The 21,112-nt window shown below is 41.1% G+C and overlaps 1 protein-coding gene across 1 annotated transcript in view; it reads left to right on the forward strand.

The window, feature by feature from the left end:
- Positions 1-1,521: 1,521 nt before the first annotated feature.
- Positions 1,522-21,112, forward strand: part of PTPRM (protein tyrosine phosphatase receptor type M) — a 688,077-nt gene continuing 668,486 nt past the window's right edge. Inside the window, exon 1 of the mRNA XM_077809062.1 lies at positions 1,522-1,594. Within this exon, the coding sequence (XP_077665188.1) occupies positions 1,522-1,594 (73 nt within the window). The remainder of the gene's footprint in view (positions 1,595-21,112) is intronic.

Raw genomic sequence — 21,112 nt, forward strand, 5'->3', positions numbered from 1 at the left:
TCTCCTATGCAATGTTTGAAATCTAAATAAGACATCAGGGAAAGTGAAACCGACTATAAACAAAATAAACAGACTTTCATTGTCAAAGCCAGAAATATGCAAGAAATAGAGAATGAATAGTGACCGGTAAATTGAATTTTAAAAATTCTTTCACTTTTAATAGTACCCAGTCTTGCAAACACTTAAGCAAGCACATGCTTAATCTTACTCTCATCAGTAGTCACGCTAACGTTAATGAAACTAAGCTCCTCGGAGCTGGAATGGTCTTTTTGTGCTGTGTTTGTACAGCATCTGATGGTAATTTAAATATTAATAATAATACCCTCGAAAGTAGGTATTAATAACTAAAGTAAAGCAGCTGCAGAAATGATTGTAGGATTAGGGGTCTAGAGTTTTAGCAGCAGCCTACATAAAAAAATTTGTTTACAGCCTGGCATTTTTAGTGCATGGAAACACGTAAGACGTTTTAATATCTTTTTGGGAAGGACTGTTTGCTGTACTTAGAGGCTGGCATACACATTTGCAGTTTTGCTGTTTTTACATAAAAATGCGTGGCCTGGAACCAATTCTTCCTGCTGCCAGGATCTCCCTTTAAAAAAAAAAAACAATACTAGTTTTGGTTGCTTTTCTTCTCCCCCCCCCAGCTTTTGGTGGCTCGGAATCACACCAGCCCAGTGCATGTGGGGAAGGTGGAGACTGGCTCAGCTGTCAAAGGGCCAGGGCTTCAAGGAAACTGCGCAGCACGGCACGGGAGTGCGGATTAACTACTGTGTGGGATGTGTCCCCGACTCGTGGTGCGTTACGCTGTGTTAATCACCCGCATCAGTCTTCCGAGGGGGCGCTAGGAGGCACGAACCTCTCCGCACTTTTTCCTGGACGGTGCCGCGGCTGCCCTGGCGAGCGGCAGCCGAGGAGCAAGTTAATGAGGGTTTGGGGCCGTGCTGGACCGTGGGCTCCCCAATCCCCCAGCTGAGGAGAACTTTTCAAGCCTTCTTGCCGGGGACCCAGGCGCACGGCAATCAACCCGGTTTTGGGGAGGGGGGAAACCCCCACGCCTTTTCCTCTCCGCCCCCCCCCCCGCAGCCGCTGAGCTCGCCGCCCACCCCCGGAGCTGCAGCCCGGGCAGCACTCGCCCTCTAGCGGGGGCCAGACGGCGGCGGCGGCGCTGGTGGCTGGGCGTGACTTCAGCGCCGTCTTTAGCCCGCCTGCCGGGGGTACCGCGAGGCAGAGAGGGAGGCGAGCGGAGCGGAGTGCCGGGCGAGGAGGCTGCAAGGGCTGGGGCTGGAGGAGGCGGGGACGGGACTCCCAGGCGCGGGCAGCGGCGGGACTGAGAGGCTGCGCTGCAAGCCCCCTTCCCCCCCCCCACTTCTCCCGAAACAGGAAAACAGCGCCCCAGAGCGAGCCCCTCCCCGCCGCCGCACCCCGCCCGGCTCCAGCCTGCCCCCGGCAGCCGGCTGGGCGGGAGTGGGGCGCCTGCGAGCTCCCAGCTGCTTTGCCCCTCGCGGAGCCGCGGGGGGAGACATGGGGAAAGTTGGAACTTGCCTGCTGACTTTGGCTGGACTTTTGCTGGCAGCCGGAGCGGAGCCCTTCACAGGTAAGAGGAGCCTCCCCATCTCCGCCCCCAGTGTCCCGCTGCCTGGGAGGCTGCGGTGGGGAGCTGGTTTGCCTGCGGGGAGTGAGCCCGGGAGCGGTGGTGGACGCGAGCCCAGCCCCGGGAGCCAAGGGAGAGGGCGGAAGGGAGCTCAGCGCCGACCGGTCCCGTTAGACCAGCGAGGGGAAGGTGTTGAGTTGTTTGGAGTCAAGTGGGACCCCTGGCGCACCGCATCTAGAGGCGGTGGCGGTGGGGGGGAGGGGGGTGTTACATTATTGTATTACTGGGGGGGATGGGATCTTCTTTTCCTTGGAGTCTTTCCAAGTTTCCTGCCGCCCGAAGTTACTTGGAGGGGGCGGGGGGGGGTGGGCGTGATGGGAGTGTAAACGGGCTGTGTCTCTTCCAGGGCGCATCCTGGCCGGGCATGAGTGCTACGAGGTGCCAGGCAAGGGTGCAGCACGCGGCGCTTAGCGGAATGCTGGCAGCCGGCTGGGCTGGGGCCGGGCCGGGAGGGAGGCGGGCAGGGCTTGCTTGCGGAGTGGGTTGGAGTTACAATGGGCAGCCGAGCAGTCGCTGAAAATGTGGGAGAAAGAGAACTTTGGGTTTCCACCAGACAGGGCTGAGAGCCGCCCCCTACCTCCAGAAAACAACGGACAGAGGGGCAACAGCAGCGTCCCAGCACTCTCCCCCTCCCCATCGCTCTTCCTCCTCCTCTCCCATCAGTTTGTCCCGTCATCAAAGCTGAAGCTTCATTATTAACTCTAAAAATTCGCACTGCGTTTAAGTGCGAGCGTGCAGTGACAGCGGGTGATCAGTTTAAAAAGCGGGGGACGGCCCCTTTTTAAAAGCACAGAAGAGTCTTCAGCCTATAGTGAAAACCCTAGGAAAGGGGGGAAACAGTGCGTGTCCTAGACATGCCAGGTTTTTACATCCATGGTGCAGCTCCAGAAAAGAATTCCTATTGATGCATGTCCTTTTTTGTTTTTAATTGCAATTTTAGGTTTGCCCTTCAGCATCTTCATTGGTCTGTGTTTTTCCTTCCCCATCCGTAACAAAATCCGTCATATATTTTAAAATGTATATTAAAGAAACCTTTAATTCTGGGTGGAAAGTTGGGTTGTGAAACAGTTTTGTACATTTATTTAGCAGGCATGAGTAACATCAGATCTTTTTTTATCTTGAAATTAGTGCATCTAAGACATCTGGTCTTCACTTCTTGCTAAATGTGCTTTCTGGTGGGGAGTAGTACTCTCTGCTTGTCTTATTTCTGAGGTTGCTGGGTGGTTTGTATTTTGTACCTTACATGTTGCTTGTATGCAGCGCATAGTACAGCCAAGTTTTGTGCTTAAAGGATTTTTTTAAAAATAAACTTATTCTGGTTCAGTGTTACGTTTCCGGGACACTGTATATTCAGGCTGTTTTTTCTCTCTCTCTTTTGAACATGTGCTCATAAGCCAGAGGGTTCGTTAGTGGAGGGGAAATGTTCCAGAGGATTGCATTAAGATGATATCTCTTTCAGTAATCTTGTTAGGATGAGGCTATCCTCAGCAGTGAGTTATAGAACTGAACTCATGTATATTAGTGCTATAACTCATTAATGTTGGAAATCTAGTGTTCAGACTTGATAAAATCATAGAAGTGTAGGGCTGGAAGTGACCTCAAGAGGTCATCAAGTCCAGCTCCATGCGCTGAGGCAAGACCAAGTAAATATTGACAAGAAGTCTCACTTTATTAATGTAAAGCCATAATGTGCTCCCTACCTCCATGATCTTATCACAGTTTGTTTCAAGTTAAACTAGGGCAACTATCCTTTTGTTGAATTTTTAATTTAGTTGCATGCAAGGATGGGTTAATACTTGCATTAGGGTAAAAATTTAAGTGCTGTTCATCTTGCTTCAGTACAATCCTGCTTTAGTATTATTGTTGTAGCTCTTGGTTATAGTATTAGTTTACATTACCACATGCTGAGAAGAAGAGCGTGATGTGGAACACAAGCAGTTCAGAAATGTCTTAATGTTGCTTTAATGTCCTATGTATATAGTTAGTTCAACTGTATAATTGTATAACACTCTCTGTGAACTGGCTGGGTTTTGGAGTGTTGAATGAAACATGTTTTTTAAAAGTTTAATGGGCCAATGGGTATAACTGAGCACAGAATTTGGCCTACTCTGTATGGTTATTTTTTGTTTATATGTAAAGGTAATGCATAAATTACCATGCACTTGCTAAGAACAAAATTGATGCATTTTTCCATTGTGATACTGCACCATAAAAAGTGACTGGGGGTTATTTTTGCTCTTTGTATGCCCTGGGAAAAAATGGTTGCTGTTGCTTTTGTTAAAAGCTTGGTGCATCAGTCCCATTGACGATTTGTTTGTCTATCTCCTGCCACAAAAGTGAACTATGTGGTCAATGCTATTTAAAAAAGCAAAGAAACCATCTTTTAAGCAAAGAATAGCAATTGACTGAAAAAGTAATCTTTGCAAGTTATACTTTTATCTTTATTTTTGCACTGACTTATTTGTACAGAAGTTTGTTCTAATGTTGTCTTCAGGTGTTCATCTTCTTATCTGGGAACTAATCACCAGGAAAAAGCAGATCTTTTTGTTGTTTAAAGTCTTGACGCTTTCAAGTAATCTTTTGATATTAGCTTAACAGTTAATAAAAATGGGGTTTTCTGTGGAGGTCTTAATTGATGAATCTGAAATTCTAGGTTCATCAATTCAAGATGACAATGATCTTAAGAACTAAAACTCAGGAAACAATAATGAAGATTTCTGATTAAAAAGAAAACACTGGTTATTTGGAGCAGTTGAAAACAAACCTAGGATTGTTAGGCAAAAGCATGATGTAAATGGTGTATTAGTCCTTACAGTAGTCTTTTTTGAGAAGCACTTTAATTTTTAAAATAATTACTTCCCTTAATAATTTAACAGGTTTTTCTTCTTCATTTTAGTTTGACTGTGTATTTAATGGCCCTTTATGAAGACTGATTTCTAAAATTATAAAAGTTTGTAAACGCTAAGATGTGGTTATATGAAATCCTAATTTGAATTCATAGTATTTCTTCTTTCATCTTTGGTAGATTACTCATACTAGAAAACACAAGCTATTTCTGAAAATGATATAGGTCAAGCAAAAATATGATGCAAGCTGAAGAGTTACAAGTGGTGATGTAAGCCTAAATGTCACCTTTTATATAAAATGAAAGGTCTAGACACGATGAGCTCTGTCAAATATAAAAATGCTTAATTGAAATTGAAGGTAGAGAGACGTGTAATAAAATTCAAAATCGATGCATTTTTATAAAAGCATCACATTTCTGATAAAACTAAAATACACGCATCCTTCTAAAATTGGTGCTTTTTGCTTCTAATGCAAGCTTGTCCTAGAGAGGCCTATTATTAGATTGTACAGTTCTGTTGTTGTTGTAGAAACTGACTGTAAAGTTGTATGTCAACTAACTTTTTACCTGTAATTGTTTTTTCACCTCTATCTGATGCGTCCAACTGCAATTTAAAACAACAACAACAAAAAGTCTGGCTGAAAGGTATGTGTAAGTAGGTCGGGGTAACTTATATGGTGCCAGTACTAACTATGGTTATGAGGAAAATAACTTGAAATAAAGTGCCTCACAAAAATTGGAAATTATTGCCTTTTATATCGTATTTTCAGTTCTTTGGGCAGGGACTATGTAAATAGGAATCTCAAATTTTTCACAATAAAATCTGCAACAATACACAGTAATCAGCACTTATAAGGGAACAGTTGGTTCACTGGGCTTTAAACTTCATACGGATAGTACTGCTTTGGTCACTGAAAAGATGGAAGATATGCTCAGATCCATAGGTGCTCTCGTAGCTGAAATTAAAATTCTGGTACAGTGAAATATGTAGATGTTGATAGAACATTAACCTGATTTAAGATTTTTTGATTTTGTAAATTAGGCCAGGCCTACACTTGGAAGGCTTTACTAGTATGCTATACCTGCACAGCACTTCTGCTTTGGATGCAGCTTATACTGGCAAAATTGCACTTCTGCCAGTATAACTTATTCCAGTCCTGTGCCCGCTTGCCCCTCTTCCCATTCCTTATAGGGGAAATAAACTATACCAGCAAAAGTGTTGTTCTACCAGTATAACCGTGTCTATGCTAAGGGTTTCTGCCAGCTCAGCTATGTCATTCAAAGATTGCATCTCACTACATACACTCTGGCCGACACAGCTGTGCCTGCAAAGGTTTGTAGCGTAGACCAGGCCTCAGTAAACCAAACCAAAGCCATTGCACTCTAGGGTCCTGCTGCTGTTAACATTAACTCAGGAGTCACATGTGTAATCTCATTGATTTCAGTGTGGCTACTCATGTGAGTAAAGTTGCAAATGTATGTAAGAATTTGGAGGATCAGGCCCCAAGTGCATAATTATTTTAAAAAAATTGAAATCATAAACAAGTGATCTTGAGTGAAATAAACATAAATACATCTTTAGCTTCCCTGTAAACTGAAACAATGCTTGTGATGTTTCATATTAAATAATTATTTAGGTATTAAGCTTTAATATTTTACGTGAAAGAGGTATTTCTAGAAAAAGAAAGTGTTCATATTTTTCTAACTGTTATTGCCATTCTTACCTTGTGTGCATATTATAAGTTAGTAATAAAACCATATCAGGCTAACTTTTGTGTTATTTATTAAAAATTAAAGCTTTTCTGTTAAGTCATTGATTAAGATAGTGGTATTAGTATGGTAATATAATGGGAGAAAGTATACCCTACAGGATATTACAAGGAGGTTATGACATTGAAAAATTCCTATAATGTCTCTTTGGTCTCACAATTAAATAATCAGAATCCATGGGAACAAAAATTACAGTTTCTTGAAACAACCCAGCAGGATATAATATTTTTGAAAATAGTATTTTTAATGCTCATGGAAGCTGCTAGATTGACAGCAGTAGGGACTGAATCCTCCGTCTAGCCACAGAATATGTGCAGGATGAATTGAGTAAACTTCTTCACACTCCTTCCTAGTCAGGGTCAAATTACATTATTGGGATGTATTGAAGGTAGTTCATTTTCCATGCGTATTCATTATCAGCAGGGATAATGGATAAGTGTGCCAACCAGTTGTGAGGCGTGTACCTGCCCTGCTCACTAGAAATTGGACTGAGACAATCAGCTCACGTCGCATAAATCATTGACCACGCATCTGAAGATAACTGGTTTGAATTTGATTTGGCAACCTGAAGAGGTAGTCTCCATGGACCTGATCTAAAGCCTATTGAAGTCAATGGGATCAGGACCCATACACTAGTCCTCTAGATGACTTGTAATTTTATATTAATGAATCATTTGAGAGAGTTTTTTTTAATTTAGGGGCTATTGCTATTGTCAAAATACTTATTTGATGTTTTAACAACCTTGCCTTGGGCAATGACAAACATATAGAACTATGAGACTTCCAACATGTGACATTAGCACTAAACAGTTTAAAAGATATAGCTTTGAAAATTATATTCATGGTAAGCTATTTGTGTATTTGTTATAATAAAATTAAACCTTGATTTTTTTTTTTCTTTTTCAGTTCACTGGTAGTATAACCTTACCAATGCATATGTTAAGGTCAAAATCTTTGACAAGTTTGGTATTCCTTTTCAAAAATAATTTATGTTAATAATAATAATAATAATTCTACTGTTTTACTTCTCCCACCCCATTATTTTCAGTTCCCCCCCCTCCCTTTTCTGATTTCACCATGCAAAATTACTGGGGTTTTCAGTTGTAGTGTTTTGCCAGCTGTGATCTGTTGCTGATCACTAGGTGTAGCTGCATCTCTAAATCCACTTTTTCCAAGCAAAGAAAGATAAAGGATTGTAAACTGGGTTTTCTGAACAAGCTCGAAGTGTCAAATACAGTGTCTTTGTAACCATACAAAATTCTGATTTGACAGAAGTTTGCTAGCACAGGTTTGAGTTTATACATGTTAACTGTTGGTTTAATTTTGCAAAAAGGCAGCTTTCTTGGAGTATGCTCTAGTGATATTCTGCATTTGACTCAACAGAACACAGAGAATGGGGAATGAATGTGCCTGTGTAATAAATGCAGTGCCTATAATCAGCTTACAAAAAAATTCTATTATTTGCTAGTGGCTTAAATGTAGTAGTAGTAACTGACAAGAATATCTTACATGTATGCCAGGGAAGTATTGTAAGGTTACATTTTATGCCTCCTGATTGATTCATAAATCCTTCTTCAATAAAAGTTTAAGTATTTGCTCAAAGTTCATCTTTTTTTTTTTTTTTAAAAAGGTTGAGGTCCTGACAATTGAATTCTAAATTGATTTTTTTGGAATGGCTGTGGGGTGAATAGTGAGTTTTGTATGGGGTTTTCGTCATGTGAGTTCCATTAAGTTTACTAAGAATTGCATGGGTAAATCCCTGCCTGCACTGTGCTACAAAAAATGTAGAGAGAAATATATATGTTTTTTTCTCATGTCTATGTCAAGGATTTTTTGCTGAAATTTCTAAGGCTAATAGTAGAGCAAATCCAAAAGAATATTTAAGCACTTTATGGAATTTGAATATCTGTTAGCTGCAGGGAATGGGAATAGTGTCTGTCACTCTGCAGTGATGCCAATTAAGGAGTGATGGTAAGGATCAGAGTCCTGTCCTGGTTTACTGATACAAAAGAATGGTCATGTTAAAGGGGAGTTCTACAGACAGTAGAATTAGAGTGATGAGGTGTGTGTGTGTGGGGGGGGAATGTGAGATTTCCAGAGCTTTGTGAAGGAATTGGTGAGATCCACTGAGGATGAGGGGGAGGGGAGGTGAGGTGAGGTGAGGGAAGGGAGAGTATAAAAGATCTCAAATATAAAAATATTATATAACAGCTAGGAAACATGCCTTGAAATGTTTCAGCGTAACAGCCATGTTAGTCTGTATTCGCAAAAAGAAAAGGAGTACTTGTGGCACCTTAGAGACTAACCAATTTATTTGAGCATAAGCTTTCATGAGCTACAGCTCACTTCGTCGGATGCATACTGTGGAAAGTGTAGAAGATCTTTTTATACACACAGCATGAAAAAATACCTCCCCCCACCCCACTCTCCTGCTGGTAATAGCTTATCTAAAGTGACCACTCTCCTTACAATGTGTAGGATAATCAAGGTGGGTCATTTCCAGCACAAATCCAGGATTTAACAAGAACATCTTTGGGTGGGGGGTAGGAAAAAACAAGGGGAAATAGTTTACCTTGCATAATGACTTAGCCACTCCACGAGCAGGAGAGTGGGGTGGGGAGGAGGTATTTTTTCATGCTTCGTGTGTATAAAAAGATCTTCTACACTTTCCACAGTATGCATCCGATGAAGTGAGCTGTAGCTTACGAAAGCTTATGCTCAGATAAATTGGTTAGTCTCTAAGGTGCCACAAGTACTCCTTTTCTTTATGCCTTGAAATGTTTTTATTATACTTTTTACATATTTTTATTTTCTTAATTTTGTACAGACCTTGTCTTTTTCATAGTATATAAAATAGTCTTGAGGATTAGTCAAAACTTCATTTTGTGACAGCTTTACATAGTAGCAGTTGGTTGTTTTTTGCATGTGTCGTGTGATAATGTTAATCATTAATGTGTAGAAAGCCATGAAAACAACGTCCTCCTTAAGAGCCTTATTTTCTGCACACATTTGGACTCTGTTTCTGAACTTGGGTGTCCTAATATGCAGCACCACAAGCTGTAGCTACATGAAGAGATTTTTTTTTTCTGTATGCAGCTATTCTTATTATAACTGTCCTTTATGACATTCTTGTGTAAGGCAATAGCATGACATATATGTATTTTTGCTTTCAACTAAGTAATATCTAATTACTTGTTTCATCACCCTAGCCATCTATTTCAGTGTAATTTCTCCTACCAATTGCTTTATCTCTTACTATACTCATATATATGAAAAATAATAACCATATGTATTATATATCAGCAGTTTGTACCATATTTATTAAGAGGGAGACTTCCTACGGGACTTGTGCTTCTAAAGTCCTTAGATGCTTTGGAAAATGTCCCTAATTTACTAATTTATATAATTCTTTGGGTTTATTTAAAAAAAAAAATTGAGAGAATGGATTTGACTTTAAAGACCTTTTTGAAACTTTGGGCTGTAACTATACTTACATAGATTCCATATTTATAATAACCGTTTGCAGTCATGCTGATTTTAGGGTAAAATTCTGGTCTTGAAATAAAAATAGGAAAATGTCTGAGAGAGTTTCAGCATACTTATGCACCCCACGAGAATAATGGAATTCTGCCCTGTGATTTTTGTCGTGGATCTGTTCTTGTGGATCAGCCTGTGGTAAATAATGAGGAGGACAGGTCACTGACTCAGAGCAATCCAGATAGTTTGGTAAACTGGGTACAAGCAAACAGTATATGTTTTAATATGGCTAAATGTTACGGACAAAGAATGTAGGGGATGGGGGATTTTATTCTGGGAAGCAGTGACCCAGAAAAAGATCTGGGGATTGTGCTGGATAATCATCTGACCATGAGTTCCCAGTGTGATGCTGTGGCCAAAAGATGTTATCCTGGGATGCATAAACAGGGGAATGTTGACTGGAGTAGAGGATATCTTATCCTATATTTGGCACTGGTGCGATCATTACTGGAATTACCAGTTCTGATATCCACAATTCCAGAAGGGTATTTATAAATTTGGAGAGGGTTCAGAGAAGAGTCATGAGAATGATTAATGGATAAGAAAACATGCCTCACAGTGAGAGACTCCAGGAGCTCAATCTAAATAGCTTAACAAAGAGAATGTTAATGGGTGATTTGATTACAGTCTGTAAGTATCTACATGGGGAACAAATATTTAATAATGAGCACTTCAGTCCAGCAGAGAAAGGTAACACATTCAGTGGATCTGGAAGTTGAAGCTAGACAAATTAAGACTGCACAAAAGGTGTGAATTTTTAATGATTAGTAATTAACCATTTACCAAGGATTGTGGTGGATTCTTCTTCACTGACAATTTTTAAAATCAAGATTGGATGGTTTTCTAAAAGATTTTCTAGGAATTATTTTGGGGGAAGTTCTATGGCCTGTGCTATACAGGAGGTCAGGCTAGATCATCACAATGGTTCCTTCTATCTTTAGAATCTGATTGACTTTGAATGAATAAGTAATTTCCATTTCTAATACATATATTTCTGATACTTTATAGATCATTGTAATCCATACTCTGGTTGAGAGACTCAGATCTTCTAGAAACTGTGCCTGGTTCACGTTTTCCCTTAAGGCAAGCTTTTGCATTTCCCTTGATATAGCTGAAAGCATTTTGGGTTTTTTGGAATTTCTTTGGTGGTGGTTTTACTTGTTTAAGTCATCCAGCTAAACATCTAAGTGAGCTGATCCTTATAAATTACTTTATCGTGGTTGGTATTTGTTTGTGATCACAAAATAAACCCACAGTCACCAGTTTCAGATGATTGTATGAATACATTTTCAAGTTTTGCTGTAAACCATTGTCTTAAGATCAAACCCAGGCTGTTTTTCAGGGTTTATCATATGGAAAAAAGATATCCAATACTGGAGAAAGGCAGAATGCTGGCTGATGATGATTTAAATGCAGAAGTTGATATGATCTCTTCAAGATACATATTGTCGTCCATCTGCATTAGGACTCCCACTGATGTCAGTGGGAGTTCTGTACGTTGGCTAAGGGTAGCATGCTACTCTCAGATGCGAAGTGCAGTTCAGAGCTGACCGCACAATTTGGTGGCAAACTTCGAAATATAGAATATTACAAAGGTTGATAGGCCCCTTTCTGTATCTGGATGCAATGCTTCATTCCAGATACAGATTTCAAATTACCGATTTCCTGCTCTGTTCTCTGACACATTAAAAATAAAATAAATTTTAAAAGGCCAGAAGCACAGCACTCACCAGCAACTCTACAGTCTGTTTATAGAGTGCTAGCAAAATCGAGAAATATTTGTACAAGGTTATTTCTTTCACTTTGGACTTGCAGAGTGTTTGTGTACATACAGGTATAATTTAAATTATGATTACCTTGCTGTTACCATCAAATTAAGCACTAAAATGCAGTATCTAAAAGATTTTTACTACAGTTTTAGGAAGTTTGAAGTGCTACATGATGATAAATTATATAATCCCTCTTGTTTTATAGTTTAAGATATGATGTGAAATCCTGGCTCCATTAAAGGCAACGGGAGTTTGGCTATTTGCTTCAGTGGGGCCAGGATTTCTCACAGAGTTCTTAACTAATCCTAGACATTTTGTACTTACATATGGGGAAATAGAAGAAGTACAGACTGAGGGTATGTCTGTACTACCCGCTGGATCGGCTGGCAGCGATCGATCCAGCGGGGGTCGATTTTATCATGTCTAGTCTAGATGCGATAAATCAAACCCCGAGCGCTCGCCCATTGACTCCAGTATTCCACCAGAGTGCGAGGCACAGGCGGAGTTGACGGGGGAGCGTTAGCCATTGACTCACTTCAGTGAAGACACCACGGTGAGTAGATCTAAGTACCTAGCTGAAGTTGTATAACTTAGATTGATTCCCTCTCTCTCCCTCCCACCGCCCCAGTGTAGACCAGGCCTGACTCAGACATATGTAGGAATTAAAATATTCAGTAGATACCCTCTAACATTTGAGAATTACTCTTGTTTTTTTCCCTTTTACCTACCTACCCTTTTCTGAAATCTACTGAAAGAAAACTAAAGGGCTTTCCGCTGCCGCATTTGAACTGCATTTTCCCTTTGACTTCTCCTTCAGCAGTGGTTACTAAAACACAAGCCAGCCCTTCATTACAGAAGATGGATTTAATGGTGTCTTCTAAGGATAACTGTAAGGCAGGGATAGTCAATTTATTTTTTTTTGTCAAGGTTCAGATATCTTCGTCAAGGTCCAGACTCCAGAGAAAATAATAATAATTAATAATTAATTAATAATACAAACATAACAATGATAACAATATGTAAATAGATTTCAGGGTCCATTCAAAAGTATCTGGTGGTCCGGATTTGGTCTGCAGTCCTCCTATTGACTACCTCTGCTGTAAGGAGTTCTCCTGTTGGTGCCCTCTTTCATGTATCTCAAGAATATCTTCTTTGTGGCATGCATTCTTTTCAGCACTGTCCCAGAAGACCCAACACAAGGTTGCTTGCACTTTTAAAACTGTTGGTTAGGGAGGTGCCTGCTAGTGGTTAACAAGCAAGTCATCCCCTGATGTCTTTTTAAAATAACAAACAAAAAACCCTACAATGAATGAGCAAGTACTTATTTAAAAACGAAAAGTTGAAAACGAGAAGTTTAGGGCCATAAAATGTATGATATGACTGTACTCTATTTATGGTGACCCTATAGGACGTGGGTTGAGGACGGCATACAAGGCCTCTGAGAGGTTTCATTTGTTTTTACTTTCGATATTGTCATTGAGAGTGGCATACATACACCTAGGGCAATAAGGGCTTTATGTAGATTAGTCTGACTTTTTCAGTTTTGGATTTTGAAGACGTTAATCTCTGCTTTGATTTACTCTATGGTGTTTTTAAGAAAAGGTAAGTCCTTTAAAATAAATATACTGTACATTCAAACATCCTGAGGTCTAGAAAGCCGTGGAGGATTAGCCACTGGGCTAATGGGGCCTCGGCCAGTTGGGGGGCCCCTGGAAAAATGGGTGCCCCTGCACCCCGGGCTGCTCTGCCTGCCCTCCTGCCAGGGAGTGGGGTCAGGGCGCAAGGGCTTCCCTCACTATGCCTGCTGGGTGCTCCTGTTGGGGAACAGGGGAAGCCCCTGCATCCCAACCCCACTCCCTGGCAGGAGTGCAAGGCTGTGGAGATGGGGCAAACCCATGTACCCTGACCCCATTTCCCTGGCAGGAGCACTGGCAGAGTGGGAGGGGAGGGGCCCCCACTTGCTCTGGACCAGGGCCCCAGAAACCCCTAATCCGCCTCTGTCTAGAAGCCCAGGACTAATAGAAGTGTGATCTGGGTGAGTAAGATATTGGCTTTCCTGCCTGCTAGGCAAGGACAATAGGGGAGACTAGGGCAGGCTGTCTTGGGCTGTCTTGCCCATCAGGCACAGCAATATTTAGTGGGCCATTCAGAGAGAAGAGTGCCTGAAGGGGCTGAGAAGGAGCGGAGCAGAGAATTGAGCTCTCAGGTATAGGAGAATAAAGGGCTGAGCAGAGCAACAGAAATTAGCTGCCAGTCAGAAGAACGAACAGGAGGCAGAAGGTCTGAGCAGAGCAATAAAATTGAAATGCCAGTCAGAGGAGAGGGAGATATCATATGCACATGTAAAGGGACAATAGGAGCAGGGCAAATGTGCTGCTGAGTATTCCTGAGGGAGCCTCAATTTCCGTGTGTTTTTTGTTAAATATTCACTAATCAGAAGTCTTTGGTGACTGGGGGAGGGGAAAGATTGAGGCTGGGCTTTCAGCTAGTCAGGTAGCTATCCTTGCCAGAAAGTTAAGCAAAAGTTTTAATTTGCTATCAAAGCTAGAGTAAGTAGTAAAATAAACTATCTGATTTCCTGCTGGTGCTAAACAACTGGATTGATTTTTAGGAGGGAGGTGTCCTCTTTCTAACACTTTATTACAGCCTTGCAAATGAAGACATAGCTGCTGATGTTTGTGCAAAAAAAGATTACTTTGAACATCAATCCTCAATTTGTCCACTAATTATCATACATGTTGTTACACACAGACTGTTTTAAATACATGTGTATAAAATGCGCTGTTGGATGATTTTAGAAATATTAAAAGTATTGAACAATGTTTGGAACATACCAATTTAACTAAACAAATATGGACTTGAATCAATGAAGGATCTTACTGAAGTCCTGCAAAGGAAGCATCAAGGGCATGACAAAGGACAATATGTGGGGAAACTTAAACATAAATGCATTTTCCACAATTAATGACAAATTAAATGTTTTATGTAATTTTCAGTAATGTATAGGAAACATGAAAAGCTTTCTGGTGTGGGCAGGCCTTTTGTAAGTGGATAGTACAATACCTTTAAAATTGGTCCTTTACATGTATGTGAACTCTCTGCTGCTAGTGTGGCAGCAGAAAATTTCTTGTCCACCTGAATCTCTTATGACTAGGTTGCTCTGTGAAATTAAACATCTGGAGAACTTAGTGTACAGTCTTGTTTAAAACTGTTTACACAGTCACAAAATATGATTTCAGCTTTAGAGATTTTCTTTTTAAAATACTCTCCAATTTACAGAACACAGTTTGCCTTAATGGAGTCTGATTCAAGATTAACACCTATGGAGTGAAATCCTCTACAGTTGCTTACTATAGAATCTTAAGGCTTGTCTATGCTTGGAAGTTTACCAAAATAGAATCATAGAATACCAGGGTTGGAAGGGACCTCAGAAGGTCATCTAGTCCAACCCCCTGCTCAGAGCAGGACCAATCCCCAACTAAATCATCCCAGCCAGGGCTTTGTCAAGCCTGACCTTAAAAACTTCTAAGGAAGGGGATTCCACCACCTCCCTAGGTAATGCATTCCAGTGCTTCACCACCCTCCTAGTGAAAAAGGTTTTCCTAATATCCAACCTAAACCTCCCCCACTGCAACTTGAGACCATTACTCCTCGTTCTGTCATCTGGTACCACTGAGAACAGTCTAGATCCATCCTCTTTAGAACCCCATTTCAGGTAGTTGAAAGCAGCTATCAAATCCCCCCTCATTCTTCTCTTCCGCAGACTAAACAATCCCAGTTCCCTCAGCCTCTCCTCATAAGTCATGTGTTCCAGTCTCCTAATCATTTTTGTTGCCCTCTGCTGGACGTTTTCCAATTTTTTTCACATCCTCCTTGTAGTGTGGGGCCCAAAACTGGACACAGTACTCCAGATGAGGCCTCACCAATGTCGAATAGAAGGGAATGATCACGTCCCTCGATCTGCTGGCAATGCCCCTACTTATACATTCCAAAATGCCATTGGCCTTCTTAGCAACAAGGGCACACTGTTGACCGATATCCAGCTTCTCGTCCACTGTAACCCCTAGGTCCTTTTCTGCAGAACTGCTGCCTAGCCAATCGGTCCCTAGTCTGTAGTGGTGCATGGGATTCTTCCCTCCGAAGTGCAGGACTCTGCACTTGTCCTTGTTGAACCTCATCAGATTTCTTTTGGCCCAATCCTCAAATAGTTGTTCCATAATAAGTGTCCATGTAGGAGTTTATACCAAAATAACTTTTCTGGAATAATTGTTCTGGAGTAACTATTTTGGTAAATTTTCAAGGGTAGACATGCCCTTAGGAATGCATACAGGAAGTTAAATGTATGACTGTTGGCTGATGGATTCACGAACAGATCTGTTGCTGAACAATGATCCGTGTGCATTAAATTTATTCAGGGAAGGAAACAATTATTTTCTTTGCTGGTATAGAAGACTCAGAGTCTGGGACAACTGATGGTAATACCGTGGGGTTGAAACAGCTTGAGATGCTGTGAACTTCAGAGCAGCAGGGCCAGCTCTAGACCAAATGGCGCCCCAGGCGATGAGCGTTTTTGACGCCCTCCCTCAATTTGCTAAACTTCTTAATACCTTATTTTTGTATTACATTTGTAACCCATTTCACAACTTTGATGCATGATTTATCCCTTTCATACAAGATACATTTGCACATTAGATCTGTAAATCTGTATTTATTCATGACATATATAAACAAATTAAAAAAATGTTTCCATTAAGCTTCTAGAAACTCTTTAATTTCAAGAATAACTGAAATGTACTAACATCAAGAATTTGAACTGAGCACTAACATTGGGTGGACCAGTATTAAGTAGTGTTATAGTAGGTGACAGCCTCAGAATGTTAAGCCTAGTTCCGTAGTTCAAAATGTTGCTTTTCTCACCTTTGCCCTCATGAACTGAAGCACTGCATCAGAGAGAACCTAAGCAATAAAATATCTAAAGCAATGTCAGTCTCTCATCGGCCATCATCAATTGAAGATAGGTTTTAATGAGCCCGAGCTTCAAAAAGCTGCGCTCACCACTTGTGACTGTGACCGGCAGTGTGAACAGAATCCTCAAAGCTATCCACACATTAGTAAAAGTATCCTTCAGCTCTGCATCACGAATGAATTGGAGAACTTGGAATGGAGAGTGCTTCCTGTGTGGCAAAACGTGATTGATGTTGTCCAATTTGTTATAGAAGTCTTTAGCACTGACGTCTGAACATTCCCCATGTGTCAGCCTCCGTTGAAGGTCTGTACAATTATTCAAGAGTGTTCTTCTGTCTGCTGGCAGCTTTTGAAGGTCATACAGTCCCCATCCCCCAGGTCTTTTCGTGGTGCTTCATTTAGCCAAATGTTTCTTCGATGGACGCTCGAGCATTTTAATTTTTCTTCTTAGCTTCCCATCGCTTTATCTCTGCGCTTGTAACCAAACTGTCTCTTCTTCCAGTGAATACACATTTCCTTGAACACCGGCTCAACTCTTAAATTTTCTGTCATTTCTTTGGCAGCAGTGATGGCATCTTCAACTTTGTCCCTATAGGCAACAATGAAATCAAGGCAGCTTCTCATCAAAGTAGTAGCGGTGCGATGACCATCAACTGAGTTTGTAATGCTTTGCTTACAACATTTACTTGTAAAGGATATCATGCCAAACCACAACTGGGACCAGAAATTTGAAGTCAGTGATCTGGTTTGCCAGGCTTTGTGCCTCGTGTTAGATTTCGGCGTTGGCTTTACTCAGCTGCACCAGTTCCATCAGGGTGTCATAAACTTCAATCACTTGATAATGCATTGGCCTTATACTGGCAATGCGGCTTTCCCAGCAAGTGTTACTTAGTGGCTTCAAGGTCAGATTTGTAACCTTGTCTGTGAGTTATTCCACCTGATAGTTGATGCTGAAAAAAGGATGTATATACTTTGAAGAGAGATCCTGAATCTAAAGAAGAGGACGCTGCATCTGACACAACCAAGTTGAGGGAATGGCTGTGATAAGGCACAAAGAAAGCTCTTCGATTCAGCGCAAGGATCCTTGCCTGGATGCCATTGTTCATGTTCTCATCATTGTTGTAGCCTGGGCTGGAGCAGTCCCGAAGTTTTACCAAACCAAGGAAATTACCATTCTGTTCAGTGAGCAACTTATTAGAGTCCTGGAAAGCCAAATTATTCTTTGCAAGGAAGAGGGTAATTGAGATCAGATCCTCGAGCAAGTTCCTCCAGTGCTGGATTTCAACATTAATAATGCACTAGTTTTCTGCGTTTATTCAGCTTGAACCTGGACTTGACCTTCATCCATTTGGAGGAGGCTGTAAAATGTTCGGGTGACTTTTCATGTTGCTTCAGAGCATCAGCTCAATTATGTCAGTAACTGTTTGCAGAAAGCGCAAGGAATAATTTGACGTTCTTGTCAAATATCGTGAAACAAAACCAGAACACTTTGTGTTGATTTCAAGTAAACTAGCTAACCCGATTCAGTTTCTCACCATTCTTGAGCACTCTTCCGCAGTGTGACTTCTACTCATTTACTGGAAATGTCATATCTGCGGGTTTGTGTTTTTTGTATATTTTTTTTTTTGTGTTTTGCCCAGCTCATTCAAAATTGTATGATTAATATCAATGGAGTTTAGGATCACCAGTCGTAAAGCAGGATCTGATGTATTGATTTGTGGTGTGCAGTTTTTCTCTCTGCTGTTTCTGTCATCATGCGAGACTAACTCTTCTTTATCTTTTCTCTCCTTTTCATGTAAACTAGATATTTCTTTGTCATTATTCTCCTTTTCATGTGAGCCGTGTTCTTCATCACTCTCCTTTTATGCCAACAGGAAAACTGGACGATTCTCCATCACTGTCTTCACATTGCCATTCCTTATCTTCAGGTAAATCTCTGCTAATTCCTTCGTAACAGGACTTCCATCATTTACACTTCGCTCCTCAATTTCTTCTGCACTGGGATGATCACTACTGCCTGAATTAACTTTCAGAATTAAACTAAATTGAATAAAGGCCACTTTAATTCTGATTAACTAACTGTGTTCCCCACACCAAGGTTTAATGCAGTTTAACCAATCCCCTTCAAATTCACAGCTTTAATTCAGATTCATTTTCCTGGATATATCTGTATAGACAAGCACTGTGTTTTTATTTTGAAAAACTTTTTCATTTGTTTCTAAGTCTGAAAAGATGAGGGCATCTACAAACTCTTTCTAGTGCTCACTCTGAGCTATTTTGGAGGTGTCGGCCATGTCTGCTGCATTACTTGTTAGGTCAGAACACTGAAGGCAATGGCCTAAAAGTATTTTGTCTGTCAATCATTGTCTGGAATACATTGCAGAAACTGAGTCAGTAGCTGATGTAGCCTGAGGTAGGGATGTTGTTAAGAAGATTGACACAGGCATATTTGTTGATGTGTTTAAATCGCCATTGTGACTGAAGTCTCTTGATGTTTGAGGCTTTGCAAAAACTAGAAAGTGCTCTTCTGGAACTTACAGCAATAAAAAATAATCCCAGCCCTTATGTCTCTCAATTTGAAGGAGTACAGATTTCTGTACCTTCAGAGGCAAAGCTACAGAAAAATCAGATCTATATACTTTAAGCTGTCGTTAAACAAATGGATGCCCGATCCATCAGAAACCCCGATTCTTGTGATTTCAGTGCTTTGACTTGACATAGTGGTCGAACAACAAAAGAAAGAATTGGCCATTATAGCAATCTGCAACAGGACTGTACGGTGGTTATGTGGTGGTGGTGGGTGTGAGGGAGGGTTGCTTCTAAAAGTGTGCATTAATACCATCTAATCCCCAGCAAATAACATCGCCGTTAACCAGCAGGCCACCTTTTAAGAATATACTGGGTACACGTCAAGTTGTGTGCAGCTCAGTGTGTCTCCTACCTCCCCTACCTCCCATTCCCTCAGTCTGTTCCCTTCTGATCTTCACCACCGTGCCAGCAAGTCATTTGTGCTGCTCCCTCCGTCTCTTGCTAGTTTGAATGTGAGTCAAGGTAACACTGAAAATAGAAGAGGCAACCCCCTATGCCTTCATATGCTGGTGCTCTGAGCTACATTTAGCCTCTGGCAAATGGGAGGAACTGCAGGAAGGCTGTAAAGATCTCACATCCTTTTGAGTGCGTGTGTCCAGTGACTGCAGGAATGCATGACAGTACCGCCAAGTAAGTGATACTTGGCTACCCTAGTATCCCTAGTGAAAATAATGTTCTGTTGACTAATACCACAGTGATACAGCATGATTTTTCTACTATGAACTTAAATCAAACCAAGCACATGCAAGGATGTGATGCAGGTGCAAGAACGTATTCTTATTCTTTATTATTTGTGTTCCCCTATAAACTAGGGGTTCTAGTCATAGACCAGAATCCCGTTGTGCTAGGATCGCTACAAAAGCAGAACAGAAAGATGGTCCCTTCAGTGTCTTCCATCCACTTCATTTTTTTTTAATTGCTTGAAAGGAACACAGCCCAAGTGAACACTGAAACCCAACAGCAGGCAGAACTAGTGGAGCACTAGACTAGTTACTGTAATGTATGACACAGTCTACATTTCAGACCAGATGGACATTATTGGTGATGATATATTTTCTTATTTTCTCTTGAACGTGAAATAAACGGACATACTGACAGTTGACTGACGTGCAAACTCAAGATTGGTGGTAGTGGCATTTTTAATCGATACATTAAAGCAATCACAAAACTAAGCACATAAGACCCAAGTGAGAGTCAGACACACTATAAACAGAATAAAAAAGTGAGGAATGCTCACAATAATCCTAAACAAAGCATGTGTAATGCATAAAAATGTCTCTAGACAATCACAGCAACAATACTATTTCATTCTAATATACCTGAGAGGATAACACAGACTGAAAATTCGGACAGCTACTTTTTGGACACCCACATTTGGAATCTTAGCTGCCTGTGAACAAGTGATCAATATTTTCCACTCTTCTCAACCTGCATTGAAAATTCAGTCAGAATTGATTTGAGGGTATGTCTGCACTATGAAATTAGGTCGATTTTTATAGAAGTTGATTTTTAGAAATTGATTTTATACAGTCGATTGCGTATGGTCACACTAAGCGCATTAAGTCAGTGGAGTGTGTCCTCATTACCATGGCTAGCATGGACTTACTGAGTGGTGCACTGTGGGAAGCTATCCCACAGTTCCCGCAGTCTCCGCCGTCCATTGGAATTCTGGGTTAAGCTCCCAATGCCTGAAGGGGCAAAAACATTGTTGCGGGTGGTTTTAGGTACATGTCATCAGTCACCCCTCCCTCAGTGAAAGCAACAGCAGACAATCGTTTTGCACCTTTTTTCCCTGCAGACGCCATACCACGGCAAGCCTGGAGCCTGCTCAGCTCACCGTCACCCCTGCTGTTTTGTCCTGGGTGCTGCCGTCAGCAGACGGTGCAGTACGACTGCTAATCGTCATCATCCACCAGTTCAGCTGCAACTCTACTCTCCTGGTGCCATGAATCCACCTTGCAGGTCCTCTCATCATTCTGTATGAAT

Source organism: Eretmochelys imbricata, chromosome 2, assembly GCF_965152235.1.
Source record: "Eretmochelys imbricata isolate rEreImb1 chromosome 2, rEreImb1.hap1, whole genome shotgun sequence".
Classification (NCBI taxonomy): Eukaryota; Metazoa; Chordata; order Testudines; family Cheloniidae; genus Eretmochelys; species Eretmochelys imbricata.